Source organism: Falco rusticolus, chromosome W, assembly GCF_015220075.1.
Source record: "Falco rusticolus isolate bFalRus1 chromosome W, bFalRus1.pri, whole genome shotgun sequence".
Classification (NCBI taxonomy): domain Eukaryota; kingdom Metazoa; phylum Chordata; class Aves; order Falconiformes; family Falconidae; genus Falco; species Falco rusticolus.
Genome location: NC_051209.1, coordinates 11,184,318 through 11,205,868, shown reverse-complemented (window position 1 = coordinate 11,205,868; position 21,551 = coordinate 11,184,318). Strand labels below are relative to the sequence as shown.

Sequence of the window (21,551 nt, the reverse complement as noted above, 5' to 3'; positions counted from 1 at the left end):
CGCTTCTATGGGTGCCGCCGCTACTGGTTTTTTTTTTGTTTTGGTTTTTTTTTTTTCCGTGCCCAGTGAACTAAGGTCTCCACTTCTGTCTCTTTAACGCCCTCCCCTCTCCCAAGGAGGATGTCAGTTAACAGTTTAATTGCCGCATCTAATTCCATCGCGGTCTTCTCAGAGCTCTCCCCTTTCACAGAAAGGATATCAGCGCGGAGAAGCCCTGCCGCGATTTACTCGTCGCGGCCTTCCGTAGTGCCCCCCCCCCCGCCCTCACAGAGAGGAATTTAGCGGAGAGCCCTGCCGCGATTTACTCCACGCGGTGTTACCACCGGCGGGGGTGCGATCTGCAGCTCTACACCGAACTCTGGACTCCACTTTTCGCCAGCAGCTGGGGGGATCCGTGGCGGTGGGTGGGCGGGCGAGCGGGGGAAGCTGCGGGGTATGGCACAGCATGCTGGCGGGGCACGGGGAACCGTACTGGTGTAAGAAGCAATCTGGCTAGCGAAGTACAGTCACTGGGTGTCATGATTTCAGAGTCAAACAAATAATTCAGCAGGTGCTTGGCTGGTTCAGATTGTAATCCATATGGTGTAACGGCTTGTCGTAGCTGCTGCATAAACTTCCAATCAAAAGGTTTCCACGCTGCGGCTGCTGAACCATCTGGTAAAGAGGTGGTCCGCACTGGACATGCAACAGCAGAAGCAGCCTGCCACTCTCTCTCCAATATAGCGTCTCTTATAACCCCAGACCGATGACTTTGGGGAGCGGCAGGGTGGAGGAAAACGCTTTCCTGGGTCAGGATCTGAAGATCACGACCGGCAGTTGGCAGATGACATTTGTTCAATTGCTGCTGCAAGCGATTTAGAGTCCGGTTGGACGGTTTTGTTCGGGGATGGGGTATCGGGGCAGGTGCAGCTGGGGTGGGCTCATTTTCTTTATCAGACTCTGCGCTCTCATTCAGAGGCGTGCTCGGACCCACTCTAGTACCCTCGTCCTCATCTAGCAGGGGGGGTGGCTCTCGGTAGCTTTCAGGTCGGCGTGGAGCACCCATTGCAGCGGCACCCTCCGGAGACGGTGTCGGCTGTAAGAGCTCTGTCGCAGACTTTTTAATAGGCACAATTATGCCTTTTGCAGACGGAGCGCCTAGACCAAATAATCGGGTAGACTCCGACTCGGTTTCCCAACCGAGGAGGTCTGAGGCAGCCATAGCCATTTTTTTCTCCACAACCATTGATCGTAAATGGTTCATGACCTCCCGCCAGGTAGTCCCCAAGTCCTTGGCCAACTTGCTGCCGCTAAGGATCGCATCGCAAAGGGAATCCCCGATCTCTCGCCACTCAGTCACACTAAACATCAATTGCAGGTCTTTTAAGTGTCCTTTTTCATTCGCCCACCTACAGAGCTCATGGAGCTTCTTTGTGCTCACGCTAGCCTCTCGCTTAGCAAGAATATCAGTTAATAGCATGAGTGCCGCCTCCCTTTCCATTATCGAGGCAAAAACGGTCTTACCGGTGCAGGTCCGTGCAGGAGCTCACTGCCGGATTCAGACGTCTTTACTCCTTACGGACGCCTTCCTGCTCGAACTCCTCTCGGCGACTCTCAATTCGCAAAGCCCACCGTTACAATGCAAAGGCAGAGTTTTTCCAGCTATTTCCAGCTTTCCCATGGTTCGGGTGCCAAATGTTGGAAGAAGGGTTCGCCAGAGTCAAGAAGACGCTCAATATGAGTTATGCATCTTGCTCCACTTTATTAGTTTCTAACACTACTTATATAGAACCGATACACATGCATATTCGTAAAGCAGAAATATAATTGGCTATTAGTCTCTAAACGCGCGCGGTTCTCACACCCCTAATTATCATGACTAAAGCATTCTATCCACGTAGCTAATTGTGTTGCTGTGCTTCAGCCTTGTAGTTTGTTACTCCCTATTTTCCCATACTGCTCCCTATCTTTCTTGGCCCTGCACCTGCTTTCCCAGCAGCTGTAGCTTGTTACAGCCACGGCCTGTTGGCACAACATAATTACTTGGTCTCAGGATTCAAGAATAGCTCAAGGCTACCTTTCTTGTTTACTTCAGCACAGCAACTTCAGCACAATTCTGATTACAGGCCTATTCTAATACCAGGCCTGGATTGTGCAGATCTTCAGAGATTCTAAAGCCACGCTTCTGCAGCCATTCTTCTACACTGATGCAAGGGCTTCTTGATTACAGTCTAATAATTATACTAAGGTTACATGTATACTAAGGTTATACATTGAACTTCTGATATCACTGGTATCAAAAAGTTGCTGAAGCATCATGTTGGATGCAACACATGCCAAAAGGGTTGAGGATTTTTCATGTAACCTTTTCAATTCCCAGAAGGGTCTGCTGGGCTATATGCTTTACTAACCTCTCTGGATTACCATGGGGACATGATCACACTGTGCCTGCCTGAGTTGCAGCACTGTCTCTCTCACAGACTAAATCCTATATCTCACGTATGGGTCTTGTTGCAAAGCACACTGTCCCCGCAGGGTTAGGGCTTAGCAGACAGATCATGACAAGAGAGAGACCCCTCTAAGCACGACTGCCTCTTGCAGTGAGGTTGTCCTCAGCTTGTGGTGCTGCTGTCCTGTCACTGTCACACCTGACAGCACCTGCGAGGCCTGAGTTTCACATACCATCAGCAGATTGGCTAAAAAATTTAAGCTCCTCTACAGTAACAGAAACCAACAAGGCGCTGCACATAGCATCTCTTTTACCCATTTCCAGAGCACAGGGGAAATGCCAGCACCTCTCCGCCGCGCCCCCCTTCTGCCACCAGCAGCAGCTAACAGACCGGAGCATGAGCACCCACAGCTCCCACAACCGCAGGGACACCCCCCAACCACCACCTGCCCCACACCACTGCCCTCTGCCTCACAGCCCCTCACGCTCCTGCCCTGCTCCCCTAACCCCTGCCCGCCAGCCTCAAGCTGCCCCACGGCTCTCACACCTGCCTTCCTCCACCTCACGCCCCGTCACCGCTCTCCGCCCCTTCCGCCCGCGAGGGCCATTTCAAGGGCACCCACCACAACGGAGTATTTTTCTAAAAGCCGCATTTCAAGTTTGTTTTTTTTTTTAACTATATTATATGTACATATGTATAGAAACATACTCGCTCAGGGGCGTAGGGCAGGGAAAGGCGGTACAACATCTGAGGGGAGCAGGGAGAAGCACTTCCGGGTCTCGCCCCGCCCCGCGGGCGTGGTTCTCGCCGCCAAAAGGGGCGGAGTGCGCTGCTGCCATTTTGTGGAGAGAGTGTGGTACTGGCAGCCGCCACCCTTCAGTTTAAAGTCTTCTCTGGAGGAGCCGTCCGTCACTGCTGCCGCTATGCTCTCCGCCCGTGTGGTTGCCGCCCTCGCCCGCTCCCTGCCGCAGCAGGCTGGCCTGGTGAGCGTGCTTTTCCCTCCCTAGGTCGAACGGGGAGGGGTGGGCGGACGGGCGGGCGCCGCCGCCATCTTGGTGGCCGCGGTGACATTGAGGGGCCGCGGCCTCCCGCTTTCGGGAGACTGGGGCGGCGTGTGTGAGGGGAGCTCGCTCAGCGCTGGGTGACTGTGGGCCCGGCTCCTGGAGAGAGGGCGAGGGTCCCGTCACCTCCCTCCTGGGTGGTGGTCTCGGGGACGATGTGTCTTTCCCCGGGGATGTAGATTGGCAGTGTTGGGGTTCAGGTTAATGCCTGAAAGCCGCTAGATCTCAGTTAGGGTTAGGGATTTGAGCTGCGAGACGCTTTTCCCCCTGTGTTTGTGGGGAGAGCGAGGGTGCAAAAAGTTCTGTCAGGATCCGTTCCTGGCCGGTGTCCCTTGTGAAGGTGAACGGAGCAGAGGCCTGCCTAGGCTGATAGAGAAGTAGCGTTAACGCTGCATAAGACTGCACTGGCAGTTTTGCTTGGGATATAGGATTATAATACTTTAACGCTTTCATTATCACAGATTTTTTATTTGTTTCTGTAAGCGTGTGTTCTAGTCATAGCTAAAGACATTTTGGAGTTAGATTTTTCTTAGAAAGGACAGTCTTTAGAAAACACAATCTTATTTCTCCCTTGTGCAGAACCGTGAGGGGTGCACTGATTTCTTCCATGCCTTAAGCTTTTGGTGTTCAGTACAAAAGTGGCAAAGGAGCGGAGGTGCTGCTTTGGGAGCTGCTGCAGTGCTGTGATGGTGACATCAGTGCAATGCAGAAAAATGCAGCAAGTAAATGTAAAGCAATCTCTTTTACCTTCTGTCTTTGGTTGTGCTGGATGTGGGTCCATAACTACAACTTGTGCATGAGGCGCCTCAAAACTGAGATGCATTAAATGTATAAGCTCATGATGAAAACCTTGTGTGTTATCTCAACTTTTTTTTATGAATGATTGAAAAAATCTCACTGTTACTGAAAAAATTACTTATTTTAGAATTCCAGAAACACCCTGGGTGCAGCTTTTGTTGCTACAAGAAACATCCATGCCTCCAAAACATGCTTTCAGAAAACTGGTGAGTCTGAGAAAGGTCTTCATGTAAAAGTGTGGTTTAAGAACTTGCTCCATGAGACAAAAAGGAATTTGGTGTGTGAGGGGGTGAGTGTGTCAGTTAACAAAATGCTTGAGGACATTACTGATAGTATTTAACTGAACTATATGTTACATAGTCACATCCAGGAGATGTCACTCTAATAAATATTCTGATTATGCCCAAAAGAAAGGAGTGGTCACATTAGTTGGCTTACACAGTTTACATGCTTCATGAGGATTTGATTACCTCTTCAACTCCTGCAGAATTATTTGAAAAACCAGACCTCAAATTCCAGTTTCCCTTTCTTGTTTGTATGAGTATGAGGGAGCAGATGACTTCGCCAGGCCTGGTGGGGTTTGACCTTGTGTCCTTGAGGATAACTTTTTTGCTGCCAGTATCTTGGTGTTCAGGGGAGGCAGTGGCACTGCACAGCTGTATTTTTGGTAGTGGTTCACATACAATTTGAAGTGGTTTAGGGTGATTAAAGTTACTATTGGGAAATAATAGTTTCACAGTATTTACTGTTACCTAGCTGAGGAAAGAAAAATTTGTTGGAGGTACGCTGCCAAACAAATTTGAGGAAGATGGTGAATGTACTTTTACAGCTTATATTGAACAACTTGTTCCTTAAGTGTATGGAGTTCCTTTAAACATATTTGGATTTTGGATTACAAATCAGTTGACAGGGTGTTTTGATGCCTCCAGTAAAGTAAATGCTCAGCAAGCAGAGCTAGCAAGTCTGTTCTTTCTGAGCTAAGGCTAATTACTTAATCTGATTGCTTTCTAGAGGTAGAGATTGCTAATAGCACAGGACATAATGAAGAAAATTGGTAACTAAACAGGCATCAGTGTTTTGATTGATGCTGGCTCATAATGATGAGTTGAAGCTGCTTTTACTGTCTGTGAATACAGAAGCTGTTATTTATCTGATGCATCCTATGTAAGGAAGAGTGTTGCTGCCTAGACCTTGTGGCATACCTGAGAAAGGGTACCTTGGCTTGTGAATTCAAGACAAGCTTACCAAATTAATTCTGTGCCTTAATGTGCTAGATCTGGTTTGAAACCTGTCTTTCCAGGTACTGCTGAAGTGTCCTCTATTCTTGAGGAACGTATTTTGGGAGCTGACACCTCTGCTGAACTTGAGGAGACTGGCCGCGTGCTCTCAATTGGTGATGGTATTGCCCGTGTGTACGGCCTAAGAAATGTCCAAGCAGAAGAGATGGTTGAATTCTCTTCTGGACTGAAGGTAAGCTTTCATTAAAACAGCTTGGTTAGCTTGGAAATAAAGATGACTGTTTTTAAGGAGAGCATGAGACTGCTTGGGGGTACCTGTATGGTACCTTCTACAGGATTCATTGCAACTTTAATATGCATCAGCTGGTTGAAGTAATACTGCAAAAAGCAAATATTCTTTGAATTTGTAACACAACACTTTCAGTATCTGTATCTGATTCTTGGCCAACATTGAGCTTATTTGTGTAAGAACTGATCTGGCATTGGATTTTGTTTTCTTTGGTTTCAGGCTGGCTTTTCTGATTACTGTTGAGTAATAGCCTCTGTGCTTCAATACTGTGTGCAGTTAGCTGACTTCATACAGCCCTAAGAGTAGGCTAGAGTTAAAAAAACGTCTGACTATTCTGAGTACTGCAACAACTCTTCCAGTATTTTTAATAATCTAACTGGCTTTAGACAGAGAAGAAGCCAGTGCTTTTCCCTTGTCCAACTCCTAGGCAAAGGAGAAGTGTTGCATCTGAACCCTGCTTATCTTTTCCATTCTTTTTAGAGAGATAAATGACTGAAATGGTAGACTGCAGTCTCTGTACTAAGCTGAAGGCTTAGGCAGGTGCTCTAACTAGTATGGAAAAGTATACACTCAGTGTGCCTAAAAGCAGAATGTTGACTGTTCTTACAAATAAGATTGCAGTACATTATTCTACAGTGTAGAACATTTAACATAATCACATTGGCATTAAACTGTCAAAAATTTCATAAATGTTGGTTTGGGTTTTCTCAGGGTAATGTGATCTTTGTCCTAGGGTATGTCCTTGAATTTGGAGCCCGACAATGTTGGTGTTGTTGTGTTTGGTAATGACAGACTGATCAAGGAAGGGGATGTTGTGAAGAGGACTGGTGCCATTGTGGATGTTCCAGTTGGGGAAGAGCTGCTGGGCCGTGTTGTAGATGCCCTGGGCAATCCGATTGATGGAAAGGTAAGTGTAGCTTAGGTGTTTACTGCCTCTGCTCATAGCTATGTGATACAGAATGCAACAGTTGTTTTCCCCTCTTTGAAGGGTCCTGTTACATCTAAGATGCGTAGGAGAGTTGGCTTAAAGGCCCCTGGGATCATTCCCAGAATCTCTGTGCGTGAACCTATGCAGACTGGTATTAAGGCTGTGGACAGCTTGGTGCCAATTGGTCGTGGCCAGCGTGAGCTCATCATTGGTGACAGGCAGACTGGGTGAGTTAAATGCCCAAGCTAAACATCTTTCCTTAAAGAGTTGCGCACAGCATGTGCTGATGCACAAAGCTGAACACAAAACTGTAGATGTTGGGAGAACAGCAGGCAGCTTAACTTACCAACTTGTGTTATGCAGGAAAACGTCAATTGCAATTGACACAATTATCAATCAGAAACGATTTAATGATGGAACAGATGAGAAAAAGAAGCTGTACTGTATCTATGTTGCAATTGGCCAGAAGAGATCTACTGTTGCTCAGCTGGTGAAGAGGCTCACTGATGCAGGTACAGATTTCTGGAGATGGTTGAGCCTGGCAACTAGTGACATCCTGTTCTTCTGATAATGCTGAATACTACTGTGACCTCTCTAGCTGCGAGTATAGACAGAACTATTATTAAATGAATGAACTACTTGCTTTTGTGGACAAGAAATCTTTCAGGTATCTGGGGGGAAAAAACCCATTCTTTTTGCTACGTCACATTAGAAGACTAGTATGAGGTCCCAAAATGGCTGATTTTTTTTCTGGAAAAGTCAGCCTGTGTGTTTTTGGTTCTTTTTTTTTTTTTTTTTTTTCAGCAGAGTTGAGAGCTTCCTCTTGGCAGTCAGGCAGGCCTGATGACAAGCTGTGATCTACAAGTATTTATGGACTTGGCATTCCTTTCATATGTATGCAAGTCAGTGTGAATGGCAGTTGCAGATTGAGTGGAGAGACTTTACTGCCCAAACATAAGGGATTAAATGATAGCACCTTTTCAGAAAGTGATCTCATTGACCAAGGCTGCATATCCAGCAGAGCTTGCTGGAGAAGGCACCTTACCTCTTGCCTGCTGGTCAAGCAGAGTCATACCTAGCAGGAATATACCCCCACATTTTAATTACAATTTGGGGCTATAAAACAACACTGCCTTGCAGCAGCCAGGAAGCTATGGACTTCCAGGCTGAGTTACTTCCAGAACCAGACTGTGTCTTAGTGGAAGTTTAAACTTAATTTTAAATGGTAGAATAGTCTACAAGTGTTACACGTTAGCTGCTGTGAACTTGTTTTTGAAACTTCTTGAGTTAATTGAGCTACTGGACATGTTAATCTAGTACAGGGGTCATTTCCTGTAACAATGTAGTGATGCTGCCTGGGCTTGTACCAGCAACTAGTACTTCACGTGTGCATTGTATTTGTTGATTACAGGCATGATGAGGTAGTGTACTCAGTGGTGTTTGTCTCCCAATTCTTTCCAGATGCCATGAAGTACACTATTGTGGTGTCTGCCACAGCATCTGATGCAGCACCCCTTCAGTATCTGGCTCCCTATTCAGGCTGCTCCATGGGGGAATACTTCAGAGACAATGGAAAACATGCATTAATAATCTATGATGACTTATCCAAACAGGTCAGAAAACACTGTTTATAGGCCTTATAACCTAACATTGGTGTTTGTAGTTGTAAGATCACCTCAAGTTTAGAAATTCAGAATTTCAAATGAGCTACTGAATTCTGAAACCTTTCTTTATACCATGCAGGCTGTTGCTTATCGTCAGATGTCTCTGTTGCTGCGTCGCCCACCTGGTCGTGAAGCCTACCCAGGTGATGTGTTCTACCTGCACTCTCGCCTGCTGGAGAGAGCGGCCAAAATGAATGATACCTTTGGAGGTGGCTCTCTGACCGCCTTGCCTGTCATTGAAACTCAGGCTGGTGATGTGTCTGCTTACATTCCAACTAATGTAATCTCCATCACTGATGGACAGGTGGGAGTTCTTCACATGCCAGTACTTCTGTGTAACTAACTGGCAGGTTTCTGAGGAGGCTTCCAGGCTTCTGACCAAGATAATAACACATAATTTTCTCCCACAGATTTTCTTGGAAACTGAGTTGTTCTACAAAGGTATCCGTCCAGCCATCAATGTTGGTCTGTCTGTGTCCCGTGTAGGTTCTGCTGCTCAGACCAGGGCTATGAAGCAGGTAAGCATGAAGGTGCTGCTCCTTCTCTTACTAGAGATGAGTGGTGTTGAGGCTTTTTAACCTGTTTCACTCTAAAGAGTGAAATAGAGGGAATAAAGCTTTGGATTCCTTAAAAATTAGTACAGACTTTGGGGATCTCTGATAATGCCATTGCCTGCTGAGAGAGGCAGGGAAGAAGGGAAAAGATGCAGGGCTGTTAGGTTTCAGGTTTGTTGAAGTGGGTGCTAGTCTAACTAGAAATAGAGAATATTGTTAGCCACTTGCTCTTAGTTCTTAGTTCAGATATGGATTTAGAGAGGTTTACTATCAACTGTCACCATTTTGAGGGAGAAATAGCATGCCTATGTTAAAAGGCAAAAGCTGAAATTCATATATTCATCTGTCTCATTCTTGAGATTTGCTTGACTGGTATGCAAGGCAAAGCGGAATAGTGACAACTGTCAGCTGAAGATAACCTGCAGACTACTACACTCATTTAAAAGGTGGTTGGATTTGGTCAGACCTGTATCTTGTGTTGTAGGTGGCAGGTACCATGAAGCTGGAATTGGCTCAGTATCGTGAAGTAGCTGCCTTTGCTCAGTTTGGGTCTGATCTGGATGCTGCCACGCAACAGCTGCTGAACCGCGGTGTGCGTCTGACAGAGCTTCTCAAACAAGGACAGTATGGTAAGTATCTCGGATGCAACAGGTCTGTGTTTCCCATCAGTCTCTTGTGCTAATGAGGCTGGTGTTTGTGGCAGCATTTCTCATGCCTGTTCTGTGGACATGGTAAATGCAGACTTAGTTGAGCTGTGTTGCAGATGTGCAATCGATCTTTGCAGGGCTCTGCAGTAATGTGTCCTGTTGCAAGAGTTACCAGTGACATGAATGCTTTCTTTCCTGCAGTTCCCATGGCTATTGAGGAACAGGTTGCAGTCATCTATGCTGGTGTAAGAGGTCACTTGGACAAGCTGGAGCCCAGCAAAATCACTAAATTTGAGAGTGCTTTCCTAGCTCATGTACTGAGCCAGCACCAGGCCCTCCTCTCCACAATCAGGTACAATCTTACTTCATCCCAAGGGTATTGACTTGATGGCTGGAGTGCAGGTAATGGTCACTGAACTGTTAGTGTGACCTAGAACATCAGGCCTTAAGATGCCTGTACCAGGACTGAGGGCTAAATCGCCATTCCTGCTGTCCTTGCACTGCCATCCAGAGCTCAGCTTCATGTTTCCAGTTTTTACTTAGGAAATCCAGCTGATGCTTATAATGAACTTCCTTGCATACCTTCCCTCTAATCTGATACTGAAATCACTTAATCTACTCAGTTCCTGTATTTTTGACAGCTTAAAGCTGTCGCAGTAATGTGGATTAAGTGCTGCTCACTGCCTTCCCAGCTGCTGAATGGACTTTTGGGGATTGAGTATTTCTGTAGTCCTGTAAACTGCTCCTGACTTCTGTCAGGAATCACATTATGTGCCTTTCACCCCTGAGGCACAGCTCTGTAGAAGGCAGAGTGTTGCTGAAATCCGTACAGCTGTTCTTAAAGTATTTGTTGACAAACTTTTGTTCTCAAACAGGATGAAATTTTTTAGGAGAAGGGATGCTATGTTAGTATCAGGTGTATGGCTTTATGCATCAAATGGAAACATGTTAATTCATCTGCTAATTTTGTTAGAAATCGGAAGGTTCATTGTTAAGATGGCTTTTTTTTTTTGTCTTAGGGGTTGACTATGTATCTATTCCTGTATCAAAAGTGTAACTAAACTCTTTCAACAGGACCGAAGGGAAGATCTCTGACCAGACAGAAGCGAAGTTGAAGGAAATAGTCACAAGTTTCCTGGCTACTTTTGAGGCATAAACTCTTAGAACTGTTGAAACAGACCAGGCTGTTGTGATCCCGTGCTCCAGCTCCATCAAAGACTTAAAAGTATGTGCGACTTGAATGTACAGTCTCAATGAGAATAAAGGTTTCCATGTAAAACCACTTGTATATTCTGTTCTAAATTATTGCCTTTCTGGTGGGCTGCTTGAGCAACAGGCACAACTACTGGGTGGATTAAAGTCCCCTTACAAGAACGAGTCAGGTCCCACAAACATGCTCTTTGGTGATGTGTAGTGGTCAGCTGCAGTAATGCCTGCTCTCTGCTGTGATGGCAAAGCTGATGAGTGGCTGTTGCTGCAGGGAGGATGATGGTTGCATGTGCTGCCCTGAGCTGCTGTGCCCCACGGTGCTGTCTCAGCCCCACTCAGGCTTACTTGCCTGTCTTAGTGTGCCCTTCCAGCGCAGTCAGATCAGGCAGAGAAAACTTGGAAATTTATTCCAGAACTGGCACTATCTATGGAGTTTTCTGGGCAACGGGGTAGACTGCACCTCAGCTGATCAGTGTTCAGATGAAGTTGCTAAAACTTCAAAGCTTTGACTGAAACCTTTTGGAGCTGAAACACAGATGTGACACTGCCTCTGCTGCTGGAGCAGGAACTGCAGCTCTGAACACTGAAAGCAAAATCCATGCAACCATCAGTATAAACCTCAGAAATGTTTACCAAGTGGCCGTGGCCTCGGGTCACAACTGAGCAGATTTATTTCAGTAAGTGGAAAAAGACACTTTTTTTTTACGTTACCGGACTGCTTTAGCTGTCCCTACATTACAGCAGAGATAGCAGGTTTGGGCAGTGGCGATGATTCAGGCTTTCTAGCACACAGCGTCCTGTCTCATCTGCTTTTGTCTTTCTGAAGAACCACTTGGTGGTCACTCACCTGGTGTCTTGCCTCTGCTAGTGGCCCTAGCTCTGGACCCCCAACAGAAGGAGGACATGGACCTGTTGGAGTGAGTCCAGAAAAAACTGTGGAGGTGATGAGAGGCTGGAGCATCTCTCCTGGGAGAGGCTGGGAGCTGGGGTGGTTCAGCCTGGAGAAGAGAAGGGTCCAAGGAGATCTTCCAGTGCCTAAAGGGGCTGACAGGGAAGCTGGAGGGGGGGCTTTGTACCAGGGCCTGTAGTGATAGGACAAGGGGGAATGGCTTCACACTGAGAGAGGGGAGATTTAGGTCAGCTGTAAGGAAGAAATTGTTTCCCCGTGAGGGTGGGAGGCACTGGCCCAGGCTGCCCAGAGCAGCTGTGGGTGCCCCATCCTTGGCAGTGCCCAAGGCCAGGCTGGATGGGGCTTGGAGCCACCTGGGCTGGGGGTAGGTGTCCCTGCTCGTGGCAGGGGGGGGGGACTGGGTAGGCTTTAAGGTCCCTTCCAACCCAAACCATTCTACAATTCAGCGATTCTATGAAACTGAGGATGAGAACAGCACGTGGAAACCTTCCCAAATACTTCAGCAACCCCTGGCTGAGGAGGCAGGAAGGGTGCTGCAGGTTGCATGTGCTGCTGGCAGCCCCAATGCTCCTGTTTCACCCTCTGCTCCCCGTTTCCATCATGAAACTGTGTGGGTGAATCAAGCCTGGCCATCACTCGTGGGTTTCTCCCTGTGGCACGCCGATGCCGCGCCTGGCATCCCCACTGCTCTCGCCCATCTGCAGCAGCATGCCCCAGGGCTCCCCCATCCACCGGCGAGCCACGCACACAACGAGTTTGGTGGATGTAACCGTGCGGGATGGGGCTGGGTGGTGACACTGTCGTGGGGAGGGACCAGCTGCGTGGGGCAGCTGTGGTGGCACCGGGAGCAGCAGAGCGAGGTGGTGGCAGCAGCAGCATGTGGGAAGCACAGTTCAGGGACCGCTTCTGGGTAAGTGGGGGCATAGTGGGACTGGGGGCAGCGGGTTGGAGCCAGCTGGAGCCGTGGGGGTCACAGCTAGCTTGGGGGCGGTCACCCCTCTCTGGTCAGGGTCATCTCCAAAGCCACCTCTGTGGTCCTCAGTGGCTCCGAGTATCCCCAGGCAGGCACTGACCATCTGTGTGTGCCCTGAGAGCTGTGGCTTTGCCACCTGCCCCATGCAGCCAAAATACACCTCAACGAGATGCTGCTGCCACACTGGAGGAGGTCGGTGCTGGGCTGAGGGTTTGATAATATTAATTGGCTGCTGGTGAACTACTTGGAGACACCATGGTCAAAAAGGGTCCTTCAATGGTGAGCTAATCCCAGACTAGGAGCGAGTCCTTGGTGTGCTACTGCTGAGCTGCCGAGGAAAAGCCATGGTTCGGGGAAGCCGGTATTTACTATTTTGAGTCTGAACTGTGCTTTTGGGAATGGAGAAGTGCTGAGCTGCCACTTAACTGCTGCAGAGCTTCAGCGCTGTGCCTGCTCAGTTCCTCTTGGTGTGTGGGCCTTTTTCCAGGTACTAGCAACCAGAAAATAAATTACAACGTTTTGGCTTTGGGGGCTGAAAACCCCTGTCTGTAAGTGGTGCTCAGGGTTTCCCAGGTGATGCCTGGGAAGCAGTTCCCATCTTGCAGGATGGGGGAAAGGTGTGTGTGTCCCAGGAGGAGCGGGTGCCGGCTTTGGGGTTCCTGTGTGTGGTGGAATGAGAGGGGTCGGTGGCGGAATGAGAGGGGTAAGTGCAGAGCCATGGGCTCATCCAGCATCATTAGTGCGTTATCTGGCATAGCGCCGTTAGATATGTAAATGCCACATAGGTATCAAACCTGGCTTGGAAAAGAAAGCCAGCTTTGCATCTGGTAACCATTTTTCAACTGTTTGTTGCCAAGAAGTTTCCACGGTGCTCTTTTTGCTTTGCAAATGTGCAGGAAGGGAGGGATGCAAGGGTGGTAGCAGCATCCCCTGGGCTGGCAGGGGGGATAACTGTGATGCCAGGGGAGCTGAGCAGATGTGGTTTGTTGTGCTTCAGCAGTGCGTTGCACTGAAGAAGAGGTCCTTGCTGTGGGGCTGGCTTCACTTAGCACTGCCTGGTTTGTTCCTCTCCCGCTGTGCCGTGGTGCTTTTTGATGGAGGATCTTGGAGGAGGGTGCAGGGAAGATACTGGGGCAGAAGCCCCAAGCTGACAAGGAGCTGAGGCATTGCATGGGGTGCTCCCTCCTTCTCGACCCCCCATGTTGCAAACACAGCCATTTACAATAATCCCCAGTTCTTGCTGAGCCTAAAACTATCGGTGCTCCCAGGGGATTTCCTTGGCTTTTTCCTGTCCAAAGCCTGTGTGCTTCAAACCCCCCCTGACTAAAGAAACACGTCCGGGGCAGGCAGCTGGGGTGGAGGGGAACATGATGGATGTGACTCAGTGGAGAGATGGAGACTCTGCTGCAGTTGTTTGGCCCATGGAAAAGGCAGGTACCACACCAAGCGGTCAGTCTCCATGCCACGTACTGGTGACTGTGCATCAGCTGTGTGGACTGGGGGGGGTGGGGGATGGGGACCACAGATGGGCAGAAAAAAGCAGATTTAGAGGAAGTGTGGAGAGCTGCTCATACGGCTTCAGTTTGCTGTTAAGTGCTGTGAGAGAGTGCAAACTTCCTCCTGCAATTTTTCATCTTAAATTACTCAAGCCAAAAAGGGAAGAACCCTTCTTTGCTGAAGCAAACAATTTCACAGAGGTCAGGACTGCCCCATGGCAAAGGGGGGATTTTGGCAGGAATCCAGAGGAAGTATGCTCCAATTGGTGGGATAAAATCTAAAAAAATAACCAACCCCCCCAAAAGCTGACCCGTTTTTGGTATTGCACCTTCCAGCTTTGACATGCAGCTGGCCACAAATGGTGACCACCAAATTTCTTTGTGGGGACAAGCTGCAGCCCCATGGGATGGTGGGGCTGTACCTCAAGCCTCATGGGGGGACTGATTTAGCCTCAAACCCGAATAGTTCTGGTTTCCTTGGTGGGGGGTATATATCTGTCTTTTTCTGTGCTGGAACCTGGTCCCTGCTGAAGTTCATGGTGTGATGCTCGTGATGCGCTGCATCAGGGACGCACACCATGACTTCACTCATGCTTTTAGGTCTTGGCCAAAGATGATAAACTTCTTTAAATAAAGGGGTTTGCTCTTTTGCATTCTACTTCAGCTCCTGCTCACCCAGGAGCCAAAGTTCAGAGATGCCTGCAGCTTCACGTGTGTTGGCCCTGAATGCCCCCACTAGTATGACGCTCCCTTCCGCAGCCTGCGCTGCCTGCAGCTGCCTGCAAAAGAGCTGTGCAAAAATAAAATACAGCAAAGATTGTGTTTGTTTCATCTGGCCCTGGCTATAGCAATTGTCACAAGTTAGGCAAGTGTGAGGTTTTGTTTTCATTTGTTTTTGCAACCTGCTGTTGCTCTTTCACTGTATGAGGGCTCTTTTTTCACTGTACTCATTTTTTTGGTATGTGCCTGGTTCTCCCCAAGCCTGTTCTTGCAGAGTAACCCAACGGCAAAGCTTTGGGCATCATGAGAGTACTTTGGTCCTGTAAAACTATGTGGGAAAAATAGAAATGATGATAATGCTAAAAAACACTTTAAGTCTGATCTATTTGTTAGGAGCTTGCAACTTGGAGACTGGATTTTCGGTCATTTTGCTTTTAATGAGACAAAACCAATGCTCTTCTCCCTGCAGTGTATTGCAGGGTACATTAAAAAGAAGCATTTGGTAAAGCATTAAAAAACCAAGCAAATAATGCTGAAGACTGAGACCTGCTGACTCTCAATGAGCTTGGCCTGCTCAAGCGATTTTTGAAAATCAGACTTCAGTATCTCAGTCTTTCAGGCACTCTCAAATATTTCTTTGCCATGCCAAGGAAAAGCAATGCTGCTAAAACAATCCATGGCTCAGGCAAGACATATGCAGTAAAAGCTGCACTGGCATGTTCAGTTTTCTAACAAAGCATGTTGCAAAGTGTCTGAAAACAATTATTTCCTCCTCCTCAATGCATAGGAAAGAGGTGCTGCATCTCTTGTTGCAGTGGCACAAACAAAGTGTGGGGAAAAGGAGCAAGGGAGAGCTGGTGTCTGCAAAGGAACCATCGATTCCCCCACTCTGCCATGGTTTATGGATGCTATTTTGTCAGTGCTGTGCCTGGCTGTACTTCTTTATTGCCATGATTTTTTTTAACCTCATGTAGCTGGCCGGGGATAAACTCCTCTTCCCTGAATCCCCGCTGTCAGGGGATGGCAGGGGCTGCCAGCCTTGGGCTCCTGGGTTCATTCCCCAGCTGCTGACTCACGATGTGATGCTGGCAGGGCTATTTCACTTCCTTTTACCCCTGCTTGTTCTTCTCTAAACAGGGACTAGCGTGGCGGAGTTTGTTGGCAATGTTATGAAATCCTCAGATTGTCATTTGAAAGGAACAAGGTGGGGTTTGTGGGAATCAGTCATTGCGTTGAGGTGGGATGGTCTGTGGCTTTCCGTGTTTCTGAGAGGAGCAGGGTAGGTGTGTTGATGCAGGGGAAGGAGACATCAAATGGAAAATTATTAATCATAAAGCTGCTTTTTGCAGGATGCTGCTCTCACGTTAGTGGATTTGCAGTGAGTCCTTTTCCTCCCTGCGATGAGTTGTGTCTGCCCTGTTGTACCCACCTGGTTATGGGATGGGGAGGAATTGCAGCCTCTTACAGCATCTCCTGCTCTCCTCCCTCTGCTCCCTGCAGGTACCAGTGGAAGCGTTTTTCTTGGTCTCAGCAACCTCTGCAGGACCCTGAGTGATTCTGAGGCTGTACTACCTGTAAGCAAGAATAGCACAGCCATTTACTGTTGCACAGTGTTTCTGATTACTCAGTCATCCAGCTTCTGCTGTGTTTCTCTATGCAGATAAGGCTGAGGAGAGATACTAAGAGCTCTGCATCAATAAAGATCTTTCAAGCAATGGTCCATGAGCAGTGTGCTGCCCCAAACCTTTCAGTTTTGGGAAGGTTGGAACAGACTGCCAGAGGGCAGGAGGCTCTGCAGGGAGATCTGGGCAGCCTGGACCAATGGGCCAAGGCCAGTTGTATGGGGTTCAACCAGGCTCAGTGCCGGGTCCTGCTCGTGGGTCACACCAGCCCCCTGCAGCACTGTGGGCTGGGGGCAGGGGGCTGGGAACTGCCTGGGGGGAAAAGGCCTGAGGGGGCTGGGCAGCAGCTGGCTGGGCATGAGCCCCCTGTGTGCCCAGGTGGCCAAGGAGGCCAGCAGCATCCTGGCTGGTGTCAGCAGTGGTGTGGCCAGCGGGACCAGGGCAGTGCCCCTCCCCCTGCCCTCGGCACTGGTGAGGCCGCCCCTGGAATGGTGCAGTGGGCTCTGGGCCCCTCGCTTCCAAACAGACCCTGAGGGGCTGGAGCGTGTCCAGAGCCGGGCAGGGGGCTGGGGAAGGGGCTGGGGCCCAAGTGCTGTGGGGAGCAGCTGGGGGAGCTGGGGGGGTCAGCCTGGAGAGGGGGGGGCTGAGGGGAGACCTTCTGGCTCCCTACAACCCCCTGAGAGGGGCTGGAGCCAGGGGGGTCGGGCTTTTCTCTCAGGGAACAAGCGACAGGATGAGAGGGTACGGCCTCACGTTGTGCCGGGGGAGGTTTCGGTTGGGAATGAGGGAAAATCCCATCACGGAAAGGGTGGCCAAGCCCTGGCACAGGCTGCCCAGGGGGGCTGGAGTCACCAGCTCTGGGGGGATTTAAGATGTGTAGATGTGGTGCTCAGGGCCATAGGTTAGTGGTGGCCTTGGCAGTGCTGGGTTAACAGCTAGACTCTATAATCTTAAAGGTCTTTTCCAATCTGAATTATTCTGTGATTCTCCTATGTTGTTGCCTTCATAGGGTGGGTGCCTGGAGGGTTTTTTTCATGTAAAGTGGGATAGAAGAGGGAAACGTCAAGCTCAGCAGCTTGCCTTTTCGCTGTTACTCACACACAGCCATAACACGACTTCAGATCCCCACTAGAGCATTTTAGCCCATCTTTTGGCTCACAGTGTAAACAAACCCCAAAACATCACAACAAGCACACAAATTCCTTCTCCTCCTCAAGTCCATTGGGAGGATGGTACAAACCCAGGCAGCAGACTGGGAAGGAAGGGCATGTCCTGCTGAGCCCTGCAGGCTTGGGAAACATCAGCTGCTGCTTTGTCACCTTGAAATCATATGTTTGTAGTTTCCATGGGCTGTGCTCTAAATAGCATGTGGGCTCAGAGCTCTGCCCAGTGGGGAGGACCAGGACAGCCACATGCTTCAGGGGTGGGAGGAGGGACAGTCATCCTCCTGCACCCCTCTGGTCAGGGAGGGCTTGGTGCAACTCCCCATCCTTCATAACTGTCTTTGGCTGACTTTGTTGTCTTTAAATCTCATTTTTTGTGCCCATGGTTCTGTGCTTACCATGTTGCCCTTCTTCTTTCATTGCTCCCTGCCTTTGGGACATCCCACAGGCAGTTGTGCTGGTTCTTTTTATTCTTTCTGTGTCAACACCTGTCCAGAAGGGTGCTGCAGAGGTTGGTTTCATGGCATACAAACCTGCCCAGTTCCTTCTGGGCCAGGAGCTCCTCCTGCCTGGAAGCAGCTCTTTTGGAAACCTCCATCACCTGCTACCTCCCCTGTTTCATGTAACACCTTGCACTGTCAGGTCTGGTCCAGCCTTGGGCACTTAGGAAATATGTACGTGCTGGAATTAAATCCTTTTACTGGAGGAGGAAAAGTGACAAAATAGCTTAGTGCACGTTTTTGATGGATGCTCCCAATTTTTCCCCTGCCTTTTCTACCTGGTGCAGTGAGCCCAAGTGTGCCAGGTGGCAGAGCAGGATGCGGGAGCCTTCAGGTGCCCCCGACATGCAGCGATGTGGGTCTGACCGCTCCATCCTGCCTGGGCTTGCAGCGACCAACAGTTGTTCTCTGCATCCATTTTATTTCCTTTGAAACTGGGGGTACGAAGTCAAGTTAGGATGTTCCTGTATTTTGCAATTACCATGAAGAGTGACTTCAGTGCAAGCATGTTTCCTTTTTCACAGATTAGCAAAGATCTGACGCAAACTGAGAACTGGTTGTGGGTTTATCAGTAAGAAACCCATTTTGGAGGGACACTTGTGCTTTGTAAGGAAACAGAAATGGTTTTGTTTTTTGCTTAGGTCCTGCTCCACAGTCCTCTCTTCTTGTGCATGCCATAGATGGAGTAAAGCTGATCCAGGATAACAGGGATTTCCTGCAGGTCCTGCTCCACCACACATCCCTTTCACTTCTTGCTTTTTGGCCACTGACATTCAAGTCCTTGACTCCTTAGGGAAATCCAAATCATTAAATCCTTCATTTATCACAAATACCAGCCCTGTTATTACTTATTTCTTGCAGCAGGTATGAACTCCTGAGAAATCCCCCCCCCCCTTTTGCTGCCCACGCTGTCATGCCAGTTCTCTGTGTACTCTTATACTGGCTTCAGACTATTTATTGAATATCTCTGTCCTGCCATTATTCCTCTTCAAGCTTCTTAATAACTGTTTGTTGCTTTTGCTTCCTTTTCCCGAGTTTCATATCTTCTCCTACCATTGCTTCCTTTCTGCAGCCTTTTTCCCTATACTTTTTGCTCCCATTTGTGCTGTTCTGTGCAACACTGACTGGTCCTCTTTGCAGAAGACAACAGGTAGCACCTTCTGCTCAGCTCCCTGCATCTGCCTCGGGCTTCTTCCAGAGGAGAGCTCAGGGTCAGAGCATCTCTTTGTATTAACACAGCATGTAGGAGCCCTGCTCTTGATCCAGGTCTCCAGGGTGGTAAATCCTCAACAGTCATAGGGCAAAAATCTACTTTTTATCCTAAGGTGCTTCCAGGCATGGGTATGAGGAGAGAATGAGGTAGAGTGAGTCAACCTTCATCCTAGCCCACCTACATCATTGATGCATGTATCATATTTTTTTTAATAAGAATTAGTGCAATATGCATTTTTAAGAAGTAATTTGAAGGAAAGCAGTGATCCTTCAAAAGCCTATGGGAAGTATGAATGGCACTGCAGGGCTGAAAGATGGGACTTGGCCCCGTGGGTGGTGGAGGCAGGATATCTCCATGGCTGTGATGTTTTGTCGGAGTACAGAAGCTAGCTCTGTGTGCATAGAGTAGTGGTGGGAGAGGGCCTGCTAGGGAAATGACCTTTGCAGTGGTGTTTTGAATTGAAGTGTGGGGCAGCATTGCTTTCTGCAAGGCCAAAGAGCAGGCTGTCGCAGCAGGCGTCGTTGGGTGCACCCATACTTTATTGTCAGGGCAGCAAGAGAAGCCCATAGCTCAGTGATCCTGTGCAGAAAGATCTGATAAATTCACCTCCAGCCCAGATGTAGGCTCCTACATCCAGATGTGAGGGTGATTGCTGGGGAGAAGGGTTTGCCGGAGTCAAGAAATCGCTCAATATGAGTTATGCATCTTGCTCCACTTTATTAGTTTCTAACACTACTTATATAGAATAGATACACATGCATATTCGTAAAGCAAAAATATAATTGGTTATTAGTCTCTAAGCACGCGCGGTTCTCACACCCCTAATTATCATGACTAAAATAAGCATTCTATCCATGTAGCTAATTGTGTTGCTGTGCTTCAGCCTTGTAGTTTCTTACTCGCTATAGTCCCATACCGCTCCCTATCTTTCTTGGCCCTGCACCTGCTTTCCCAGCAGCTGTAGCTTGTTACAGCCACGGCCTGTTGGCACAACATAATTACTTGGTCTCAGGATTCAAGAATAGCTCAAGGCTACCTTTCTTGTTATCTTCAGCACAGCAACTTCAGCACAATTCTAATTACAGGCCTATTCTAATACCGGGCCTGCATTGTGCAGATCTTCAGAGATTCTAAGGCCACGCTTCTGCAGCCATTCTTCTACAATTCCCCCTTTTTTCTTTTGCACAAGCCAGGCCTGATTGGTTATGTTAAAAACTACTCTCTTTAAACAAGAAAAAGCACAGCTAAAAACTAAAAGCATTACAATAACAATTATAACAAAGCGTATTCCTTCCATCAATAACATCTTTAACCCACCTGTTATCCCCAATCCTCTCAACCATTCATCAAAGGGATTATCGTCAGCAAGAATATGCTTCGTGTTTCCCTGCAGTTGTGACAACTTCTTGTGCATAGATATGGAATGATCGGAAAGGTTCACACAACACATCCCTTCAAAATCCTCACAACCGTGTCCGTGTGCTAATAACAAAAAAACTACTGCAGCTCTATTTTGTAATGTAGCATGCCTAACACTATCTACGTCAAGCGATAACGAATTTAAAATCTGTGATGTAAGATTAAATTGTTTCTCTCCCCAACACGCTAACTTTCGTATATTCTTAGCGTTTAATGCAGTCATTGCTCCTGGCATAAATATGGAGGCTAAGACATTTGTTGTTACAGACTGCAGATTGACTCAGTCATTACATGTTTCATCAAAGGTGCGCAGTGCCCTCCGTGATCTATGAAATTGTAGAGTCGTTTTCAGTAAGCCTTTCATACGTGGAGCAAACAAAGTTAAACGCCCTAAATAACATCTGCGATCTGGAGCTCTACACTGAACTCTGGACTCCACTTTTCGCCAGCAGCTGGGGGGATCCGTGGCGGTGGGTGGGCAGGATTGATATTTAGGCAACTAACCAATAATGAGCTTAACTTTTGTAATATGTATGAGCTAATTATAAGAAGGCATAAAAGGTGACTGTAAGGTACAATAAACGAAGTCTGCTGATCACTCATATTGAGTGACTGTGTCTTCCCTCCGTCGCGACAGAGAGTAAGCGAGAGAGAGAGAGTAAGCGAGAGCGAGAGAGAGATAGTAAACGAGAAAGAGAGAGAGAGATATGCGAGAGAG

At 48.2% G+C, this 21,551-nt stretch overlaps 1 protein-coding gene across 1 annotated transcript; it reads left to right on the top strand.

Moving 5' to 3' along the window:
* Positions 1–3,106: 3,106 nt before the first annotated feature.
* LOC119140614 (ATP synthase subunit alpha, mitochondrial-like) lies at positions 3,107–10,890 on the top strand. The gene is made up of 12 exons (XM_037372097.1): positions 3,107–3,412; positions 4,416–4,494; positions 5,589–5,758; positions 6,549–6,722; positions 6,804–6,970; positions 7,107–7,255; positions 8,205–8,356; positions 8,487–8,711; positions 8,818–8,925; positions 9,446–9,590; positions 9,810–9,960; positions 10,683–10,890. The coding sequence occupies exons 1-12, from the start codon at positions 3,122–3,124 to the stop codon at positions 10,762–10,764; spliced, it is 1,893 nt and encodes a 630-aa protein (XP_037227994.1). The 5' UTR covers positions 3,107–3,121; the 3' UTR covers positions 10,765–10,890.
* Positions 10,891–21,551: the final 10,661 nt, after the last annotated feature.